The 21891-nt window shown below is 40.4% G+C and overlaps 1 protein-coding gene across 30 annotated transcripts in view; it reads left to right on the top strand.

The window, feature by feature from the left end:
• DLG2 (discs large MAGUK scaffold protein 2) overlaps positions 1-21891 on the top strand; it is a gene marked incomplete at its 3' end in the record, with an annotated part of 1901401 nt that overhangs the window by 1599865 nt on the left and 279645 nt on the right. For all 30 annotated transcript variants that reach the window (XM_084767719.1, XM_084767691.1, XM_084767717.1 and 27 more), the window contains one exon: positions 20001-20103. In XM_084767719.1, the coding sequence (XP_084623845.1) occupies positions 20001-20103 (103 nt within the window). The remainder of the gene's footprint in view (positions 1-20000; positions 20104-21891) is intronic.

Consider the following 21891-nt stretch of genomic DNA (forward strand, 5'->3'; position numbering starts at 1 on the left):
TTTCTGCACTCTCTCAGTGAAGTCAAATGCAGTGGTTCACAATGGGGTCAAAGTGTGAGGAATACAGTAAGTAATCTCAGCTACCTGTGTCAGCATTTTAGCAGTAGTATAAGTTAAGTCCAAGGCTAAATAAATTCATCTTAACTATTGGGATGATACAGTTCTCAGTAATTCTAAAGGAATTGCAGAAACAAAGTGCCCCGTGGCATTTCAAAAGCCAGTAGATCAAGTTGTGCTCTTTTTAAATAGAAGCCATGCATCTTGTCTTGTGAAACAGATTTGGTCTCTCATTGACATGGGCTAATTCAACAAGGCTGGAGGCCACAAAGTCCCCAGTGGGGGATGTCTATTGCTGTGAAGAGACACCGTGACCACAGAATTTTTTTTTTAGCTTTTTGTTTGTTTTTACTTTTTTGAGACAGGGTTTCTCTGTGTAGCCTTGGCTATCCTGGACTCACTTTATAGTGCAAGTTGGCCTTGAACTCTAAGCGATCCACCTGCCTCTTTCTCCCTGAGTGCCAGAATTAAAGGTGTGCGCCATCGTGCCCAACAACCATGGCAACTCTTATAAAGGAAAACACTTAATTAGGACGGTTTATAGTTCAGAGGTTTAGTTTATTATTACCTTGACAGGAAATACGGTATCGTGCAGGCAGATGCTGGAGAAGGAGCTGAGAGTTCTGTATCTGGATCAGGAGGCATCAGGAAGAGAGAGCGAGGCACTGGGTCTGGCTCGAGCATTTTAAACCTCAGAGCCCACAGCCGATGACTCTTCCTCCAACAATGCCACACCTACTCCAGTAAGACCACGCCTCCTAATAGTCCCGCTCTCTATGAGCCTAGGCGGGTTCATTCAAGCCACCACCAGGTTTTTAGCATTGGATCCAGGTGCTCTCGATTGCGTGGCAAACACTTTACTGACTGCACTATCTCCGTAACCTGCTCATAAATGCTTCTTGCACATACAACCACTAAAGACAAAGACGACAAAGCACTTAGAGGAAGGGAATTGGTAGAAATGGAAGCACGGCAATTTTTCTCAGTTGAAAACACAATAAGAAATGCTTTCTCAGCCGGGTGTGGTGGTGCACGCCTTTAATCCCAGCACTCAGGAGGCAGAGGCAGGCAGATCACCGTGAGTTCAAGGCCAGCCTGGTCTACAAAGCAAGTCCAGGACAGCCAAGGCTAACACAGAAAGAATCTTTCTCAAAAAACAAAAACAAAAACGAAAAGAAAAGAAAAGAAATGTTTTGCCTAAATGATGTCATGGGCCATCAAGATGGCTCAAAAGGTTACAATGCTTGTGACAAGTGAAGACAACAGGGTTCTCCAGGACCCAGGTGGCAGACAGAGAGCACAACTCCCACAAGGTGTCCTGCGACCTCCACATAGGCATGAGTACACCAATAAAAACGCATAACCTTTAAACATAAAGTATAAACACACATATGCATGCACAAATAGTAAATAAAACAGAAAGTATTCTGTACTGGAAAGAATCTTAAGAGTAAAATTCGAATTATACTTTCTAAAACAAGGAGGCCAAGCATTTGACAAGACAAGAGTTCCTAGCCCCACAGACAGCGCCATACCAAGAAAGAGATGTTCAAAGGCAGAGGGTGTTAATGGCAAGTTCTTCTAGATAAAAGCTCACTCAGGAAACCTATACCTCAGGGTATAGGTCCATTTTCCTGTCTCTGTTTTAATTTTCTTTGATCAGTTTAAAAACTTCTCCTCCCACGAATCCTCTCACACTTCTCCCACGCACTCCCAGTCCTGCCTCCCACAAATACCATGGGGACTGCAGGGTTCTCTGTGTGTATCCTGCTGATTTCCTCTGATCTGTCTCTCAGACTGTACCTCAGAGCACATTCCAGCTCCTTAGCTCACAGCTTCAGTGCTGGTCTCTTAGAACAGTGCAGACTCCCTGTTCTCCTTAATCCCCAATAATAAGCACAGAAATAGTGTCCCCTCCCTATTCCTGGAGGAATTCCTTTCACACTAAACTCATACACTCTCACCTTCTGAAACTACTTCAGTAAGAAAGAACCAGCCAGATTTAGCTGCCAATTTTGCCTTTAATCTAAGAAACAAATGTCATGAGTTTTACGTGCCAAATAATGTCTTTTGTTGTTCTTGATTTTGTTTTTTGTTTTTTTGTTTTTAGCTAGTAACTATATACTCCTCAAGAACAATTTTTAAAATTTCCCTTCTATGCATGTTAAAAATACAAAATTAAATTATTTTTTAGTAATTATCAGCAGTGATTTGGGGTTAAGTGATACAGAGTAGCCATTTTTTTAGGTAATTATTTCCAATCCCATGGGGTTTACCCTCATGCCGATATGCCTTCCTATGTATCTATATGTTAGAATCTTTACAGATGCTTTGACTTAGAACTGTTACAGGTGACAATTATGAACTAAAAAATAACTTTCATCGGCTGCTCACTTGAAAACAATATTTAAACAAAGCAAAATACTTTTAAATTCCATGTATTAAAAGAACAACAGCCATTTGTTGAATGGATTTTTATAGCTTAATCCTCAATATAATCCTGCTACCCATTGGAAGTAGATATTCTCATCATACATACATATACATACATATATACATACATATACATACATACATACATACTATGTACGTAGACAGATGATAGATAAGTAGACAGACTAATGATTGGCCAATTTGTGGAAATGCAGTACCAATTTTCATCCGTGTATGATATTACTTATTGTTTGTATTCTTTTCAGACAAATTTTTACTTTCTGCATCTAAGCTCTTGAGATAAAATCCTATAAAGTAGGGTATCCTCTTGCTGTCAGTGAGTACCTGAGAAAGCAAAGGCTGGCTCTTAAATGTGTACAAGCTTGGGACATGGCAGAGGACCTGTTCTTATAAAACAAAAAAGTACTGCTAGAATCACTTGGCAAGGAAATAAATATATGGTTTTTACAATGAAAGAAGGTAGGAGATATTTATAGTTCTTTGCAAAATCAAGCACTATACAACACATACACACACAATCTCTCTCTCTCTCTCTCTCTCTCTCTCTCTCTCTCTCTCTCTCTCTCTCCTGCACACACACACGCACACACACACACACACACACACACACACACACTATCACAGAATTCTAACTACAGAGACATTTAGAGAGATCTGCTTATACAATATATTTGTTTATTTCATAAATAAAATAACTAAGGCACAAAGTTCTAATGCTAAATGGTGACAGAGAGTAGAGCCACATTCAATGAACACTTTCAAAATCATAGCTGTCACTGGGTTTTGGAGCCTATGATAACATAAGAGGACTTAACAAAATTAACATTTCTGTTTTTCAACTGTGTGTGTGTGAATGTACATAAAGAGCTGCAGCATCACTTACTTTCTTTAGAGAAATTGTTGCTTGTTTTTATTGCATACAGTACTTGGTGGAAATTAATATCAGCCTGGAACTTCCAGATGTCAGACAGTGGCCAAATATAAGTTTTGCCTTTGAAAACAAACCTATTTACTAACATTTGGGTGAATTGGTGTTCTGAAAAGAAAATTATAAGATCAGATCACAAGCTAAAGAAAATTAAAAATAACATTTTTATAATCACTTTTTTCTAGAAAATACAGCATAAATTATCTGTTTTCTTTTTTCAAGACAGGACTTTTCTGTTTAACCTTCATTGTCCTAGATGTACTCTGTAGACCAGGCTGGCTTCAAACTCACAGTGACCTGCCTGCCTCTGCCTCCCTGAGTGCTGGGATTAAAGTCATGCACCACGCCCAAAAACTCATGTGTTTTCTTGACCAATTATATATGCTTTATGAACATTTATTGGTCTCATAGTCATACAAAAAGCCACACCTTTTCCTTGTTTACCTCACTTTCTCATTACACCTACCTTTTGGAAAAGCAATATTTACAAATAATGTATTCTTCGCAAATAGGAGTTCTGCATGCATAATTGCCTATTATTTAATATAATCATCAAGGTTTTCACATTTTTCCAAATATCTTTCCTCTAAGTATTTCTTCAATTTTCTGAATTGAATTTTAAGTCCATAACAAAATCTTTTTAGAACTAGATTGTAAAAAATATTTATTTATTTGTTCTTCTTTCACACAATGCATTCCAACCACAGTTTCCCCTCCCTACACTTCTCCCAGCTTTCCCGTTCCATCTCCCCTCTCCCCCAGATCCACTGATCCTCCATTTCCCTTCAGAAAAGAGGAGGCTTCCTAGTGATATCAACAAAACACAGTATAACAAGATAGGCACAAACCCTCATATCAAGGCTGGACAAAGCAGCCCAGCAGGGGAAAAGGGTCCCAAGAGCAGGTTGAAGAGTCAGACACCCCACACTCCCATTGTTAAGTGTTCCACAAACATCGCAAGCTAAACAACAACAGCATGTATGCAGGGGACCCAGCACAGTCCCATGGAGGCTTTGTAGGTATCGTTTCAGTCTCTCTGAGTCACCATGAGCCCCGCTTAGTTGATTCTGTGAGCTGTGTCTTCCAGGTGTTCCTTGAGTCCTCTGTTTCCTAAAGCCCTTCCTCCCCGTCTAATGTTTGAGGCATACCAAAATCTTAGCAACATACTGATGCTTTTATACTGTTAAGAACAAAGGAAGCTGGATGTGTTGACACACATGAATAACCCAGCGTGAAAGAGGCTGAATAGGAGGACTTTGAGGCCAGCATGACTGCAGAGCAAGATTCTACTTAAATAAAACAAAGATGAAAGGAAAGAATGACAAAAGATAAAGCAAGAAGTCCAGGCTGCAATCAAGATGATGGTGTTAAGGAGCAGACTGAACATGCCATCCGCTCTTTGATGTGCAGGAGGGTTCCACGTTAGACAGCAGTGGACTTAACTGAATGTCGAAAGCGGTTGGGGGGCGGGGGTGTCCAGAAATGATATATGCACAGGACAGTGTGAGATAGCATTTCTTAACTCATAACTCTAGTCTGGATCATCTTGCTATTTCAGTATGGGAAAAAAAGTTCCTTTGGCTTGTTCCCATTTGACAACTAACTCGTCATTTTAGTTGTTTTAACGGGATTAGAGGAACTTTCATGAACCTTTCACACTAAGTTTGGACTTCAAGTGGATAATGTAACTATAAAAAAAAATTCTATAGTAAACACACCACTTCAGTCTGCCCTCTCTACAGAGCAGGAGAAATCGGCTCGGGAACTAAAAAGAGGGACGTGAGGCAGCGGAAGTGAGCGGATGTGGTCCCTCTGGGACGCACTGATCAGGAGAACATCACAGAGGCGAGACCCTAAGTGTAGGACAGGCAGGAACCGGGAATGAGGAACAAAGAAAAACCGTGCCCAAGAATGAAGGGACTCCCAGTTTGCAGAGTCGTCTGAGTGGTGACTTTTCCAGGTGGCATGTGTTTACAAAGGGGAAATCGTTACAGCTGCGTTTAAGTGCTCGATGGAAAAAGGAAAGATAGAAGATGAGGAGTTCCAAGATCCAGAGACGCATTTTGAGTCCTGAGAAACTCTCAGTCACAGTAACAGTGAGGGTTAGTTGTGTATGTTTTATTCTCGGGCTGACAACTGGAACGTGGTAGGTGAAGGTTTAGAGTTGCAGGTCCCTGTCTCCTGCAGCCTCCTGTACCGCCGCCCCACCCTCCAGCCGCGCCATCCTCATTGACGTCATGCTGGTCAACCTGATCTCACTGATGTGGCTCCACCCAGTATCGGGTTCTCTCAAAACTGACCCAGCGTAACCTATAGTTTAAGGAGGGAGATGGGCCAGGAGGTGAGAACCGGTCATAGGATTATTAAGAATTTGGTGCATATTAAGAATATGCAAGGAGGCTGTTGAGGTTTCTGTGACGCCCGATGGTACAGAACAGCTGAGAGGAGTAGCCCTGTGTACTGAACCGCTTGCTTCTGAGGGAAGCCGCTCCTCCAGATAGGACTCTCACATGCCTGGAGGGACTTTTCTGTAGACAAAAAGCATTGACTCATGGTGATAACCGGTTCTGGCAAGAGCTAGGACTGCTGTTCTTTAATAGAGCGAGGGGTCCTGGCGTCCCGTGCATGGAGAGGAGTTAGTTCAGCATCGGCGGCTGAGGCAGGGTGCTACCTGCAAACCTGAAGCAGGAAGCAACAGGTACTGTAGAAGAAAGGGGCAGAGCGGTAGGAAAAGGGACAGCTTGTATGTCACACTGTCAGAAGCCCTTGTCCTCACTCTGTTGGTCTGGACACATGTGTTGATCACTCTTGTGCCTCAGTATCTTCATTTTAAAAGTTGTCTTTAGTCTAGGTTTTGGAGGAGCTAGAAATAGAAAGCCTAATATTAATACCTTCTTAATCAATATAGGATTACTAGTGGCATCTTTATTAATAATCACCTTCCATTTTTAAATTCTTGTCACAGGCCATTTTTTTAAAAAGCCATCTGTCACCTGGTGCTAGTGGTGCATGCCCTTAATCCCATCACTCAGGAGGCAGAGGCAGGCAGATGTCTGTGAGTTCGGGGCCAGCCTAGCCTACAGAGCGAGTTCCAGGACGGCCAAGGCTACACAAAGAAATCCATCTTGAGAAAAACAAAACACAGCAAACAAAAAACAAAACAAAACAAAGAGCCATCTGTGTGAGGTCTACACACATCCCTGTGTATCACCCCTCACTCTCCTTTCCCACTCTCCTGATTCTTGATCCCATTTACCTATTATTTAATTTGTTCTGATAACTGAACCATGGCAAGGAGCGTGATTTCCTGATGCTGTTTTGTAATTAGAGGAGGATGGCCTTACAGCTCTGTTCACGTCCAGAGCTCCAGCAACAAGCCATGGAAACTCAGACGTAGCTCGAGCACAGTTCTGTAGGGAGCAGAGTTCTCTTTACTAAATTGGAAGGGCTGGAAAGGAGGGGCAGGAGAAAGAACCCTTCCCTATCTATGTAAGTGGACATTTTTCTGATGCTTGCAATGCCCACTGGGGACTTGTGAGAAACACTGACCACAGCCAAGGCTGCTTTATGAAGGCTTGAGGAGAGTGGAGAAAGAGAAAAGCGGGCTTCAGGACAAGGCTTCCTGCGGACAGTCATTGCTCCTCCTCTGAATGTCTTCTTGCCTTTTCCGGAGTTTGAAATGTTTCTGTAGCTTTCTCTAAATCTCCTACTGCTCAGAAATCTTTTCTAAAATCACCAACTCTTCACCACACTGTGTGTTGTGTTGTTCATCTGACACTTCGCAAAAGATGACAAATTCAAGAAGGCAGCGATGACATGGGAAGCTCTGTCCACCCTGGAGATGCTCAGTTGCCTCCTGTGGGTTCCTGGGTATCTCCCCTAGTCATCCTTCTAGTTTGTCATCTTTTCATTATTAGCTGCTAAAATGACCATTAAGTCCTTGGCAGAGTGGTTCCTAATACTTCTCCAGAGGAGCAAGGGTCTGTGGATCCTCAGACTTCCTCAGAGCCGGGGAAGATGATTAGACGCTAAGAAGTCTGCTGACCCTCAGTAATAACTTAGAATGACTACAGTTTGTGTACCATCCTGGGAATACAAGAAACTGAGAGCAGCTCCTGCAGTTACTTTAGGTTTCCTGTATTCCCAGCAACTGAGGAAGCTGCTCTCACGAGAACCACAGTCTAGTTGTTGATATTTATTCATAAAGACAGTAACAAATAAAGGAACCAAATAATAGAATAAGGTCTATAGTGTGATCTAATTTTTAAGCAATAACTATATCTGACGGTAAAAAAAAATAGTGTGGTTTTGAACGATTATATAGTCATTGGCTTGCATATACATGCATGTAAGAGACAGGACTATAGAAGGGTGGGAGGCATAGAGGGGACTTATATAATTACCAATTGTTACCTGAACACTAGGATAGAAAGATGTCTACAAATTCTAGTACTAGTGTTATTATTATCAATTGTTTTCATTACTCAAAAAATAATAAGCCACCGAAGGAAGAGAAAACTATGCGATGCTGCTGGCTTACACGGCTGCTGACCAGGTGAACAGCATTTGACCATCAGCACGACAGCAAAGCTGGAAATGTACAACTTAACCTTGACTTGAGAAAAAAAATGAAGGCATCGGGGGAGTTGCAGAAATGGAAAGCAGAGCTCGGACCAGGAATAGATCCACAGGGAGTAAAGTCAGGATAGGAATGAGTGACAGCTAGTGGCTACAGAAAAGGTTTGCTTAGGGGATGGAGGTGTGCCATGTACAGTACTAAATACTAAAATTTTCATCTGGACTGTGTCACGAATATGGTAAAGGATACTGCCAAGCTGTTTTATTCCCTGGGCCTGAGTCAGAGTACTTATGACATGGGCAGACTAGATAAGACCAACTGTAATGCTGCTCGTGCCAAAACAAAGTATGAGCCTCAGAGAGCAAAAGGCTGTAGCAAACACCTTCTTATGGAAAGCCTAAAATAAAAGCACAAGAAACTTGCACTTGGAGCTGAAGAGTTGACTCTGTGGTAAAGAACACTTACTGTCTTGCAGAGAGACTGGGTTCTTTTTCTAGCACCCACGTGGAGGTTTGCAGCTACCTGTACCTCCAAATCCAGGTGATCGACACCCTCTGCTGTTCACTGCACGCCCATGCACATAAAAAATAATACATACATACACACATACATACACACACCTGCATAAATTGGGGTCAGGGAGATGTCTCAGCAGGTAAAGAGAGCTTGTGGGGTTCAGCTCCCTGCACCCACATAGTAGTAACTCCTGTTTCAGGGAATCCAATACATTCTTAGGGCCTCTGCAGTCACTGCACATGTGTGATGCGCAGCTATGCATGCAGGCAAGACACCTATAAACATAAAATAAAATGATAAAATATTCAAAATATATATTTTAAAAGAAAAGATATTTGCATATAACCTGCAAGTATGAGCGCAGAAGAGGTGCCTCTGCCTCATGTGTAATGTGAACACTCACATTTGGAAGAAAGTAGACCGGCTAGGGCTACACAAAGTGCCCAACATAGTAATGAGAGTGACGTGAGGTCTGTGACATATTCAAGTTGCTCAGAAAAGATGGCGGAGGGTGTGCCTCTGTACCTCTCTCACCATCCTAACAGGTAAGAATTAAAGAAGGGAGTGAGGAAGGGAGAACAAAGGTTCTAAAACTGTAAGCACCGTTGTGTCTTAATAAAAGTTCTGTGAGACTTCAGTATGCTCTTCTCAAGGTGTTCCACTATTTGAAACAGCTCAAAATAAATTAGAAAGTAAATCCACTGTAATAATCTGGATCAATACTCAGAGCTTGTGTCGGAAATCAGATAAGAACAAAACAAGAAGACAGTTTGAAGGGAAAGTCGATTGATACGTATTGTTCGTCAACAGTGGTGGTGAATGCAATCTGATTGTGAGCCTTTGCATCTATCTAGATGAAGCGATGAAATTATACAAACCTAGTTAGTGACTTAATGAGCCTAACAGATGGCACTCCGGGATGAGTAGAAAGAACCTTCTTTGCTGCTTTCACCTCTAATTTAGACAACTTAAAGTTCAGTTGGAATTGGAATATAATATGAAAATTATGTTGAGGGTCAAAGGAACACAAACTTCAAATCAGTCATTAAAACTGCTTCATGCAGCCAGGCACATTGGTACATGCCTGTAATCCCAGCACTCAAGGAGGCAAAAGCAGGCAGATCGCTGTGAGTTCTAGGTCAACCTGGTCTATAAAGTGAGTCCAGGCCAGCAAAGGATACACAGAGAAACCCTGTCTCAAAAAAAAAAAAAGCAAAACTGCTTTATGCTATAACTTTATAATATTGGTATGGTTACCTGTGATGACTTAAAAATCACGCAGACCTTACTGTAGGTTTTAAAAAGAAACATAAGCTTCCACTACATCATTTCTCTCCCACCCTGCCCTAGTACCGCATCTTTAAAGCATCTATTACTGCTGTTTTTAATAGAAAATTGGAATTATATATAAACACCCTTCTAAAACTTTCTTCTGACTAGACAATATATCATGGACATTTTTCAATTTCAGAATCTTAGACATATATGTTGTTGCTTTTAATGGGTATACATATTTTGCTATTTAAATATTTCACAATCTGCTTACCCAGTTCCCTGTTGATGGTCATTAACAGAAGATTAATTCAGTGAAAACACAATGTCAGCCACAGAGGAACCTCATACATACCAAAAAGTAATTTTGGAAAAAGAATACAAGCTTCCAGGCAGTCTCCTGATTTTAAAATTAACCAAATGGGTCTGGGAGGTGACTCAGAGGATAAAATTTTGATCAAATTCTAAGGCTGACTTATTACCAGGATCCATCAAAGATGGCCTAGACTCTGGCTCCAATTAGGAGACTCAGTCTCAAATACACCTTTCTCAGCCCAGGATGGGGTGTTTGGAGAGAGAGAGGTAGGAGGTGACTGATGCTGTAGATCTTAGAGAAGATGTTTAGCCGAGCACTGAAGTCTCACACTTTGCCTTGTGGTGTGAGGTAAAACAAAAGTGAGAGAGGTTCCTTGGCAGCAGTGTTTCCAAGGTTACTCGCCCCTGCATCTCTATCGTCATGGGTACCACCATTACACCTATAGCCCTACACGGCTTACATTTGTACTGCACAGATGAAACAACAACAACAAAAAGATGGACATGGCTTTGAAATGAGAGTGGAGCTATGACATGTTTTACAGATCACTGCCCTCATGTGTAAGATATTCTCCCTCAAGTGTGTTTGTCATGGGGGAAGTCTGGAGCTGTTCCACCGATCATTAACTGCCAAGTCCCAAAGAATGAGACAGTTTGTCAACTAATGAGGTTCTAGCACAACACAGAGAAAATAAAGAGCCGCATCACCAGGAGACAGCCTACATCTGACTGTCATCCGTCATCATAGAGCTTTGCAGAAGTAAGGCTCCTTAAGCCCCACCCTCAAGGAATCTGTTTCCATGACTACAGTATTCCTTCAGGAAGACAAAGTCGTGAAAAGGTCTCTTAACAGTACCTGGTTTATTATAAGTAAATTGTATTTAATTGTCAAATAAAATTTTATTATATAAGTAAAATTATGTGATGTAATGGTTATAAACATGTATCAATTGAGGGACTATTTATTACCTAGCCTCTACATAGTGTTCTAATTATCAAGGGTAAGGAGGTAAAGAGATAGGGAAGGTGTTTTTTTTTTATGTGTAAATGAGATAAACTATCAAATAGATCTGAATTCTGTGAGAGTTTAAAGCAGGGTCTGTCCAAGACAGACAAGGTTAAGTTTTGAGGGAGCACAAGCAAAATGCTCTAGGAAACTGGCATATAATCTGAGAATTAGGGGGGAAAAGAGGCCAAAGAATAGCCAAAGAATATTCCAGCTATGCAGATCTCTGCCACAGATGCCTTCTGGCTGAGGGAGACTTATGCTGAGGTCAAAGAGAATGAATGCACTTGTAGAAAACCAGCAAAGAGTGATGTGAGATGGAATCAGAGGGATGGGCATGGAGCAAGGCCAGGAGTTGGGATTCCATTCAAATCAAATGAACAAGAAGCCAATGAAAAGATGATGAGGAAAGGCAAGATATGAACTTTATGTGAACTTTATGATATCTGGCTGGTGAAAGGGAAATGGGTGGGGGTGGGCATGAGGCAGTCCCAGATACAGATGAAACTCATAGGCTCCCACTATATCCTGGGGGAGAACTGGCAGGCTGCTGAAGGTGAGGATGAAGAGGGAAAAGAGAGTTCTAATAGGGTCTCTAGCTAGACTAAATAGCACTGCTGATGGATCACATAAGGAGATAAGAGGGGTAGGAGAAGGAAGATTCTTCACTGAGGGGCTCAAGTGGTGGATGTAGTATTGTTATCTGTTGAGAGTAAGGGGGAGAAGTTGGGTTCCAGAGAAAATTGATTTTGGGCACATCTTTGACATGAAATGAAAATATAAAGTAAAAACATAGATTTATCAGCTCTAGTTAAGAAATTATTCAGCATTGGAGATGGTAACTAGATCATAGGTTTGTGTAGTAACTGGCAAGGTTTCAGGTGCCCTTTGCTTCTAGGCTTTCATAACAGATAGCTATTATTTCGTATGAGCACATGGTCCTGAAAGTTCTTTCTTGCACTTTATTCTATAAGTTGGGTTTGCATAACTAGGCTGATGTTCAGTTACAGACTAGACTACAAAGTGATCAGCCCTCTTACAGATGCCTTTGGCAACGCTCAGGCATTTTTAGATCTTTTTTTAAATATAATATTTTGCTTTCTCCATCACTGAGCCAAATTTAAAGGGAATGTTAATGCCTAACTTCTAAGACACGTAAATATCCAATATCAATTTTTCATTTTCCCTGTGTTCCAGAATTCTAGTCTCAAGCTCTCAGGCAACCACTGTCAGAAGTGCTATCGCTCTCTCCCAAGTGTCACAGCCTCCAGGAGGAAAAGGAAACTTAATTAGGAATTTCTACTTCATATGCAATTTATAGTTCATTCACTTTGCAACTTGCTTCAGGGTGCTGTAAAAGTTTAATGCTGAGTGAACCATTTTTCTCAAGTTGTCGACAAAGTGAATACTGAGTACAGAATGTTTGTGTATTAAGCACTGAAAGGGACCTCAGACATTTCATATGAGTCTGTCTTCCTCAGTTAAGAAACTGAGGCACAGAGAGATGAAGGGATGTCCCCAAATGGAATAGCCTTATAGTAGGATAGCACTGCTACTTGGAATGCCTACATTTACAGGGCCCCATATTTCCTTTCTCATAACATACCACTCTAGCATTTTCCTTAGTCGGTCAACTGGCTCTTTCTTGAAGTAATTTTATACTAGCCCAGGTCATCTTCTCACTTCCTGTGTGACTGGAGAGCAATCAACAACAGACAGCAATTGTATGCGCTAACCATATGGCAGGCTCTGCCCTAGCAGCTTTGCATATCTAAGCTCCTCTGACGTGCTTCTGCCAAGTGATGTGGGTAGTCTGAGTGTTGCTGCTTTGTATAGTAAACCTCTTCTTACAGGTGGCTTTAGTGTGCTCAGGTACTGACCCTGGAGAAATAAATAACAAAAATAATTATTATACTGTCCATTTCTCTAAACTCCTGGTATATACCTTTCAAGGGCCTAATAATCCATAGATGTCCAACGGAGACAGTAAACTTAACATTTCTGAAAAAAAAAAAAAGCATGATCTTCTCTCATCCAAACTCACTTTCCGTTCTGCGTCTCCATCTTGATGCAGGACCATTGTTATTAAAAGTTATGATATTTTTCTGCCCCCCCCCATTTCCAGTCTACTGAGTAGTACAAATATTATTTGAATTCTAGATGGATCTCAGAACACTTGAGGACAGATGCCTGGGCAACCTCCATCTCCTCTGTTTCTTCTCCCAAATCTGTCTCCCATACCTCAATTCCATTCATGTTTCCATAATCCAAGCCTTCATCTTATCAGCTGCAATCTTACCATCATCTCCCACCTGGTCATCTTGTCTTCGATGACTTAGGTCTTGAACTCTGACTTCACCATGACCAGGGTTATCCTCTGAAAGAGAGGAGAAATCATATGCCATAGAAACCTACTGACAAAACCACTTTCCATAGCAATCAAGACACCTCTCGTTGGTCCCCTGCTTTCTCTACATACTCTACACCCGACACCAGGATGGCTCAAACTCTAGATAAGTGGAAAATTTATGGTCTCTCTGCTTCCTTCACTTAGCAGAGATGAGTGGTTTTTTTTTTTTAATGTATTTGTTTGTTTATATCTCCCCTTGTTTAGTACAAATTGAGAGGTGGGAAAACAATTTGCTAATTGCAACAACACATTTGAGGTGTAAGTTTTAAATTGTAGAAATTACCGAATTTACAACCCAGAGGCTCCAGGGGATGGCAGGCCTCCATACCATCATTTCCCAGCACCCCATTGGTAGCTGAGTAAATCCATGACCGAGTCGTGTATAGTCACCTATCACATCACTTTGGAGCAGTGAAGTCATTTCCTCGCTGTAGAGAAGAGAGAAAAATCTGCTACATTTTCCTAAAACACTGTGACTACATCTGCGCACCTTACTATCCATAGTCTTCCTGGGGAAACAAAATTATCTCCTTTGGATTCTGCCCCAGTTTCTTCTTGGCTGCCTCACTGTCATATTCTCCCCAGACCCCTGACTGTGAAATCATTTGCTATAGGTTCCTTTGTGCCTTTTATCAGACTGATTTTAATTGAAACCTGGCACCAGTTCTGTAAACCTCTCCCACTGGGCTACCCCTTTGTGTTTTTTCACAATAATTTTGTTAAATCCCTGAGTTTTAGCTACACTTATTTCAAGATGGTAGTCTTCCACAAAAGCCATTCCTTTATTTTATTACTGCTGATAACAATCTTATTTTCTGCATCCTTCTGAGGAAATTGCTATCATCCATTCTCATTCGGATAACTCATGCAGGGTTTTTTCTCAGTGATACCTCCTCCAGAAAGTCACCACATGCCTCCATCTACCTTCTCTGTGTCCCAGAGCATTATGACTTGTCTTCCCCAAACTTTTAAAATGGGTGTTTGCCTGTCTCCGTTAAACAGAAAAATGTTTGACAATAGCTGTCACTCTTTTCTTAAACTAGAAAGGGAAATAACTCAAATGGATATTTTTAAAGAGCTGTTATCTGTATCTGGCGTTCAGCTCTAGGTATTTCATGAGGCACACGTAGGAGGGTAGTAACCACAGTGAGTGCCCTTTTTGTAGTTCTTGACCCAAACCATTTAACTGAGTCTCTGACGAGGAATTAAATGGCATCAGGATGCTAAAAATGTCATTCATAAGAATATCCAAAGCTAGAATGTACAGATGAGAGAGGGGGGGGGGAGGGAGGGGGGAGGGAGAGAGAAAGACAGAGACAGAGACACAGAGAGAGACACACACACAGAGAAACAGAGAGAGAGACAGAGACAGAGAGAGACAGAGACAGAGAGAGACACAGAAACAGAGAGAAAGAGAGAGAGAGAGAAAGCCCTATTATGTTTTATAATATTTGGAAAACCATGTAGAAGAAATGGTTTTCTCTGAGCCTTCAGAAGGTTGAACTGGAACCAAGAAGTGGAAAATACCAGAAGACTTGTCAAAGCAACTTTTATCACAGGAATCGGCCCCAACTGGGATAGATTTCCTTGAATATCTTCAGGTTCTTCCTGAATGTTAAGCTAGTGTCATACAGCTAGTAGATGATTGTTTGCCTAGGATAACGTCATGAGAATATAGTCTTCAGTTCTTCACTCACCTCTCTGTTGATTGTATACCATCGATTTAAAGACCAGGGACTCAGGTTCTTATGAGTTTAAGGAACAATAACAACTCACTTGATTTCATCCCAGATACCACAATTTATTCAAGGTGATTTAAAAATTCAATAGTGAAATTGAAACTATAATCACACTACAGGAAAATATGGGAAACTTATTAGATAAATTGGAGATAGTAAAATATAATAGAAAAATCTAAAGCTTTTGAAAAAGAAAAAATGATAAATATTATAATTTTCTATGACAATAGATTTGATATAATCTCTTTAATAGAAAGTAAAATATTTTAATATGAAATTTAAATTTCAATATAAATATTAATCTTTAATATAAAATATGTTTGATAATATAAATTCATTTTTAAGGGGAACACTAATGTTTTTAAACATACAAATAAAACTTTGAAAAGAACAAAAAAAAATCAGCAACTATAGTGGAACAGACATTTTATGTAAAAATATATTAAAATAGCCAATTAACATAAAAGATGCTTACTTTCATAACTGAAGAAAACTAACTAAAAATATAATTGTTTACTTATTAAAATGTAAAAAGTCAAATGTTGAGGTATGTGCAATTAATTAGTACAAAAGTACAAAACTATGTTATTAGTAGGAATATAAAGTAATGCCTTGTTTTTACAGGTAATTTGACAATGACTATGAAAATTAACTTTATTCAACCTACCATTAGTTGCTATTTATTATGGAATTGGTTATAACAGAAAAGTGGTAATGAACCAGTGTGTTCATTAACTGTGAACTAGTGACATAGAATGTTTTATGCTGAATACTGGGACCGTATATATCATTATAATGAATAAGATCAATATGCATGTGTAAATTGTAACTGAGACAAGTCCCTGAGGTTGGCTGTAGCAGCATGCTTCTTTAATCTGAGCACTTGGGAAATGATGCAGGAGGATTTCTGTGAGTTTGAGGCCAGCCTGGTCTATGTAGTGAGGAACTACATGGAGAGACTCTGTCTCAAAACAAAACATCAACTCAAAAAGCTCTCTGAGTAAAATCAAGATGTGAAACAACGTACACAATATGCCTTCATTTATATTAAACTTTTAATCAAAAATTTATAATCTGGTTTATATTCATAACAAGGTAGTGAGTATTACACACAGAAAGTCATCAAGATTACTACGTTTTTATGTTTGTTTTTAATTTTTATTTATATTTGTGTGTGTGTGTGTGTGTGTGTGTGTGTGTGTGTGTGTGTGTGTCCCTTGGAGATGGAGCTATCAGTGATTGTGTACCATCTGACTTCTGGAACCAAACTTGAGTCCTCTTCAAAAACAACATTTTTAACAACTGATCCATCTCTAGCTCCGAGATAGTTACTTCCTGAGATAAAAATAGAAAAAACATTTAATTTGTGTTTTTTAATACTGACTTAATATTATACACAGTATTATGTATATACATTACTTCCATTTTATATCAACATGTTATCTGATAAATGAGATTATTTTCTTTAATCATTTAAATATGTTAAATAAATAATAATGTTTAATTGTTCAATAACAAAAATTTTAAATCATATACCCTTTGTCTTACAAAGACCATAGTCAGAGCTTTTATCCTTCATGAAGATATTCATAAATATGCTAAAGAAAAATGGAACTGACTGTTACATCGGCCAAGGACAATGTAAACATAGACCCCCTGTTCAGATCTAGCCAATGGACAGCTCATTCTCCACGGTTGTGAGGAGAGTGGGGACTGCCTCTGACATGAACTCTGGTGCCCCATATTTGATCACTTCCCCAAGGGGTTGGGAGGCCCATCAGGCACACAGAGGATGGGGAAACAAGCTGTCTGGATAAGACCTGATAGGCTGTGGTCATATGGTGTGGGAGGAGGTCCCCTTCTGCCAGAGGTCTAGGTCAGGTGAATAGGGTAGAAGGGAAGGAGGGAGGGAATGGGAAGATACAAGTGAGGGGATAACAATTGGGATGTAATCCGAATAAACTATAATAAAGAAAAAGAAAAAAAAAAGAACTGATTTTAACTACATTAGTAAGAATCTCACTGAACAACCCTAGAGCATTCCCAACAAGGAACATAGTCTTCCAATTAACAACACAAATGATGTGAGCTTACATGAAAGATGCCCAAGGTACATTGTTAAATGCTAACCAAAATCAAAACAAGTTGTATATTTATACACGATATTTAATTCATTAGTTAAAAGGTAGTAATAAAATATGTATGTAATGAGAACAACAGAAACTCAGATACAGCCATATGCAATACATAGGTGAATTTCAGAGCAAGAGACACAAATGACGTCACCTATGGAAATGCAAATGGTGAGAATTCACTTATATATTTCCTTCTATAATTTCTGGAAATACTGCTTTGGTAGTGTCCATTTTTTTAAACAAGAATTAATTGTTTTACAAGAAAAAAAACTATTTAAAAATACTTGGCCAATCCCTCAATCTCTTCTCCATCTTTATTCCTTCATATCTTATAGGCAAGGTAAATTTTGGGTTGAAAGTTTTGTGAGTGGTTGCTGTTCCTCTCCCTCCACTTGAAGTCCTGCTGGCTAGGAAGTGGCCACTTCAGTCTCCATGTCCTCTGCTGCTAAGAGTCTCAGCTAGAGTCACCTGCTTATCTCCCAGGAGCCTGCCCTGTCACGAGTCTCCAGCTTGTCTCAGAGATGCCCCCTAGCAAGTGGAGCGGGGACTGTCTCTAACATGGACTCTGTTGCCTGCTTTTGAGTCACTTTCCCCTAGCTGTGTTGTCTGACCTCAGTGGAAGAGGTTGAGTTTAGTCCTAATGTGCCTTTATTTGCTGGGGTGGGTTGGTATGTGTGTGGGCACAGGGGGGGGCATTATTTGGTGTCTGATATTTGTGCAGTTGAGCTTGCTGTAGGCAAATATCTAGATTCGTCTACCTTTGCTGACCCTTTTGGCTACGAGAACCTTATTTCTGGCCCATCAGTATCCTGGGCATTCTTAACAATGACAATGACTATTCTTTACTCTTGAGTAGCTTTGGTATTTCTCAGTTCAAGGAGAGGGATTGTTAGTTACTTTTCTCTTCCTGTGATGAAACACCTCAACCTGAAGCAACATATAGGGGGGTTTTAAAAAGTTTATTTGGCTTACAGCTCCAGAGAGAAGGTCCATAATGTCAGGGGCGATATGTCTACTGACTGAGACAAGAAGGTGAGAGATCACATTTCAACCATACACAGGAAGCAAAGAGATCAGGAAGTAGGGTGTCTCCAAGCCTGTCTCTAATGACGTATGTCTCTGATGATGTACTTCTTCTAGCAAGGCTATACCTCCTAAATATTCCATAATCTCACCAGCCGGGAACAAAATAAGCAAGTGTGTGTGAGCCTACCACCACAGGCACTTTGGACTCTAATAGCCTAACCATTCCTTCTGAAGTGAGAGAAATCAGGCTCAGAGACATGATATTACTGTCACTCATCTAATGGTTGGCATAGTGTGCCAGGCCTAGCACAGTGGACTTCCCAAAATGAATACATAGTCAGTGTTCACGAGAGGAAGCTCACCAGAATAGAAAGCCAGGAGAGAGGCAAAAGGAACTGTAGATGTCAGTAAGGAGACTTTGACAGAGTTGTTTTGAAGGAACAGCAACCTAAAGTTGGAGAATACAGATGAGCCAGGCTGGGTCGGGAAGCAGAGTGGTAGCCATGCCTCCATTTAACACCTCATGATCTTTGTTAAAGAAGATTGCCCAAAGTCTAAACAAGAGAGTATACCAAACATGTAGATAACCCTATCAACTCTGAGTTCTTCTCTTGGACATAGCATCCTGCCTTTTAAACAAAAGAAAGCAGGATGAGGATGCTCTGTGTTGGTTAGAAAGCCAAACTCAATGTGTGTTCATTTCCATGAAGAAGGCATCTTGTTCCCCTCTGAGCCCCACCCACTGTCCTCCTCACAGCTAGATACAGAGCCCTTGCCAACTATATCCTGGTGACTTCTTGACTCTCTTGATTAGGGAAAGTTTTTAACTTTGGCTTCTCATTGAATTTGACCTACTGATGATTTTATTCTTCCTGGCAGAGATCAGAGCTTGTTTTACAGACCCGTCTGCTTCTCTCCTAGTATGGCTTCCAAAGTGGGAGTTGGCGACAGCAAAATAAACTCCGGGCACTCTTTATTTCATTTTGTCAGAATTCATTATGGAATTGTGCACGAGAAATGGGGCAGGCAGGTTTATTTTGGAACAGGGCTCAAGGCTGTCTCACCAAGCTCCCATATGAGAGGACTAGGCACTTACCCAAAGAGAGGAAGCTGGCAGCAAGCCAGTCCCATTCCATGCAGTCTCCCCAGAACGTCGTCTGAATACGTGAATCTGTCGGCACATACTTGTCTGTGGGCATCACATGTGTCTTCTCTTCCTTTTCATTCCCCTCTAATTTAAAAGCGAATCTGACCCAGAAACCTGGAAAAAACCCATGGGAACATAGCAGTGCACACACACAAAAACCTTTGTGGACAGAGATAGACAAAATATTTCCAAGCTAGCCAAGCTGGGCCACAAACACGAGATGAAATTTCATGGTTCTGCTTTCTATAAAGTAATCGTGACTATGGAACCTACTGAACCAAGAAACACCTGAATAAGAAATAAAGGATTTTTGAGGGACGTGGCATACTTTTAGATCGCTTATTAATTTTGGAAACTTTGTTTTTCCTTTTCTCAGAGTGCAGGTACCATGCCTAACATTTTGATCTGTCTTCCAGGTGAATGGCATCGATCTCCGTGGGGCGTCTCACGAGCAGGCAGCTGCAGCACTGAAGGGGGCTGGGCAGACGGTCACAATCATAGCACAATATCAACCAGAAGGTCAGTCCAAACTCATGCTTTGAATGTCCAAGAATTGCTCTTTTTGGATACACTACTGATTCTCAGTGCTAATCTTTATCAAGATCAGTAATGCTTTTCTTAAACTTATGATAAAAACTTAATGATCAATGTCCCCTAAATCCCACAAAATTGTTACCCCCCAATCTTACAGGAGAACATCAGGCACTTAGAAAATCTCAGATGGGGCTGGAAATGTGGCTCAGAGGTTAAGAGCACTGGCTGTTCTTCCAAAGGTCCTGAGTTCAATTCCCAGCAATCACATGGTGCCTCACAACCATCTATAATGAGATCTGGTGCCCTCTTCTGGCCTGCAGGCATTCATGGAGGCAGAATATTGTATAAATAAATAAATAAATATTTTTAAAAGAAAAGAAATGATCATACTGAGTGAGTTAACCTAGAAGCAGAAAGACTCACATGATATATACTCATTTATAATTGGACACTAGCCTGAGAGGCATGTCCCATGAAAGCCTTCACTTACCAGGAGATTGGGATAGTTGGATAGTTGTGAGGACATCCTATTGGGACTCTAGATGAGAGAAGTATGGGAGAATGGGGAAATAGAAGGATCCAGAGGATCCTAGAAACCTACAAGAAGAACATCATGACAGATGGATCTGGGCCCAAGGGGCTCTGCTCAAACTACTGCGTGAACCAAGGACAATACTTTCAGTAAACATCAAAGCCCTACTCAGATCTAGCCAATGGACAGGACATTCTCCACCGTTGAGTGGAGAATGAGCACTGACTCGGACATGAACTCTGGTGTCCCATATTTGACCACTTCCCCATGATAGGAAGGCCTGGTGGCACTCAGAGAAAGAATAAGCAAGCTACCAAGATGAGATTTGATAGCCTATGACCATATAGTGGGGGAGGAGGTCTCCCTCAGTCACAGACATAGGGGAGGGGAATAGGGTGAAAGTGGGAGGGAGGAAGGGATGGGAGGATACAAGGGATGGGATAACAATTGAGATGTAATCTGAATAAATTAAATAAATTTTTTAAAAAAGAAAAGAAAAGCTCATATGAACAGATGAACTCAAATACCTCAAAACTTTACCTCACCAGCTTTATTCCCTTTATATTATTTAGTCATCAATGGACACTGTAAGTGCAATTCAGACTTAGAAAGTAAGGAGGAGAAATTTCTTCTTTAGTAATAGATGTGTTAAGCAGACCATTGCCTCTTCTCAAGGCAATATCTTAATTCGCATAAATGGTAATATGTCTTTAGATGTTCTGCCGACTTTTCAACTATACAGTTCTCTTGAATAAATAACTGTAAAAAAAAAAAAAGTCATGTACTTGATAAGATACTGTTGTTATAAATTGGATTGGCCAACTAAATATTGATGACATGTCCCAAGTGGGATTAACTATTTTATTTAAACATCTGTTTCTCTGACTAAAATGATTCTCAGTGATACAACTGGAATGTGAAGGTAGGTATGTGTGTGTGTGTGTGTGTGTGTGTGTGTGTGTGTGTGTGTGTGTGTAATGTTCCTTTGCTAAGGAAACATAAACACAACCCTGTAAAGTTACATTTTGTGCCATAAAAAGAAGTGGCTAGGAAATGAGAGTATTCTACAACTGAGGATGAGATTTTAAGGTCTTGTGCAGGAAAAGCTCCATGATCTAATTATAAAGAACTCCTTTGTCCTTTTCAAATGATTCATTAATTTCATTTTGCTGTGTGTCCTGTGGAAGATTGAAGTTTGGGCCTTGCCTGTGGTAGCCTATGTTTTACCATTTTTTTCTGGG

This window comes from Acomys minous (genome assembly GCF_964271855.1).
Source record: "Acomys minous genome assembly, chromosome: 2".
NCBI classification, from domain to species: Eukaryota; Metazoa; Chordata; class Mammalia; order Rodentia; family Muridae; genus Acomys; species Acomys minous.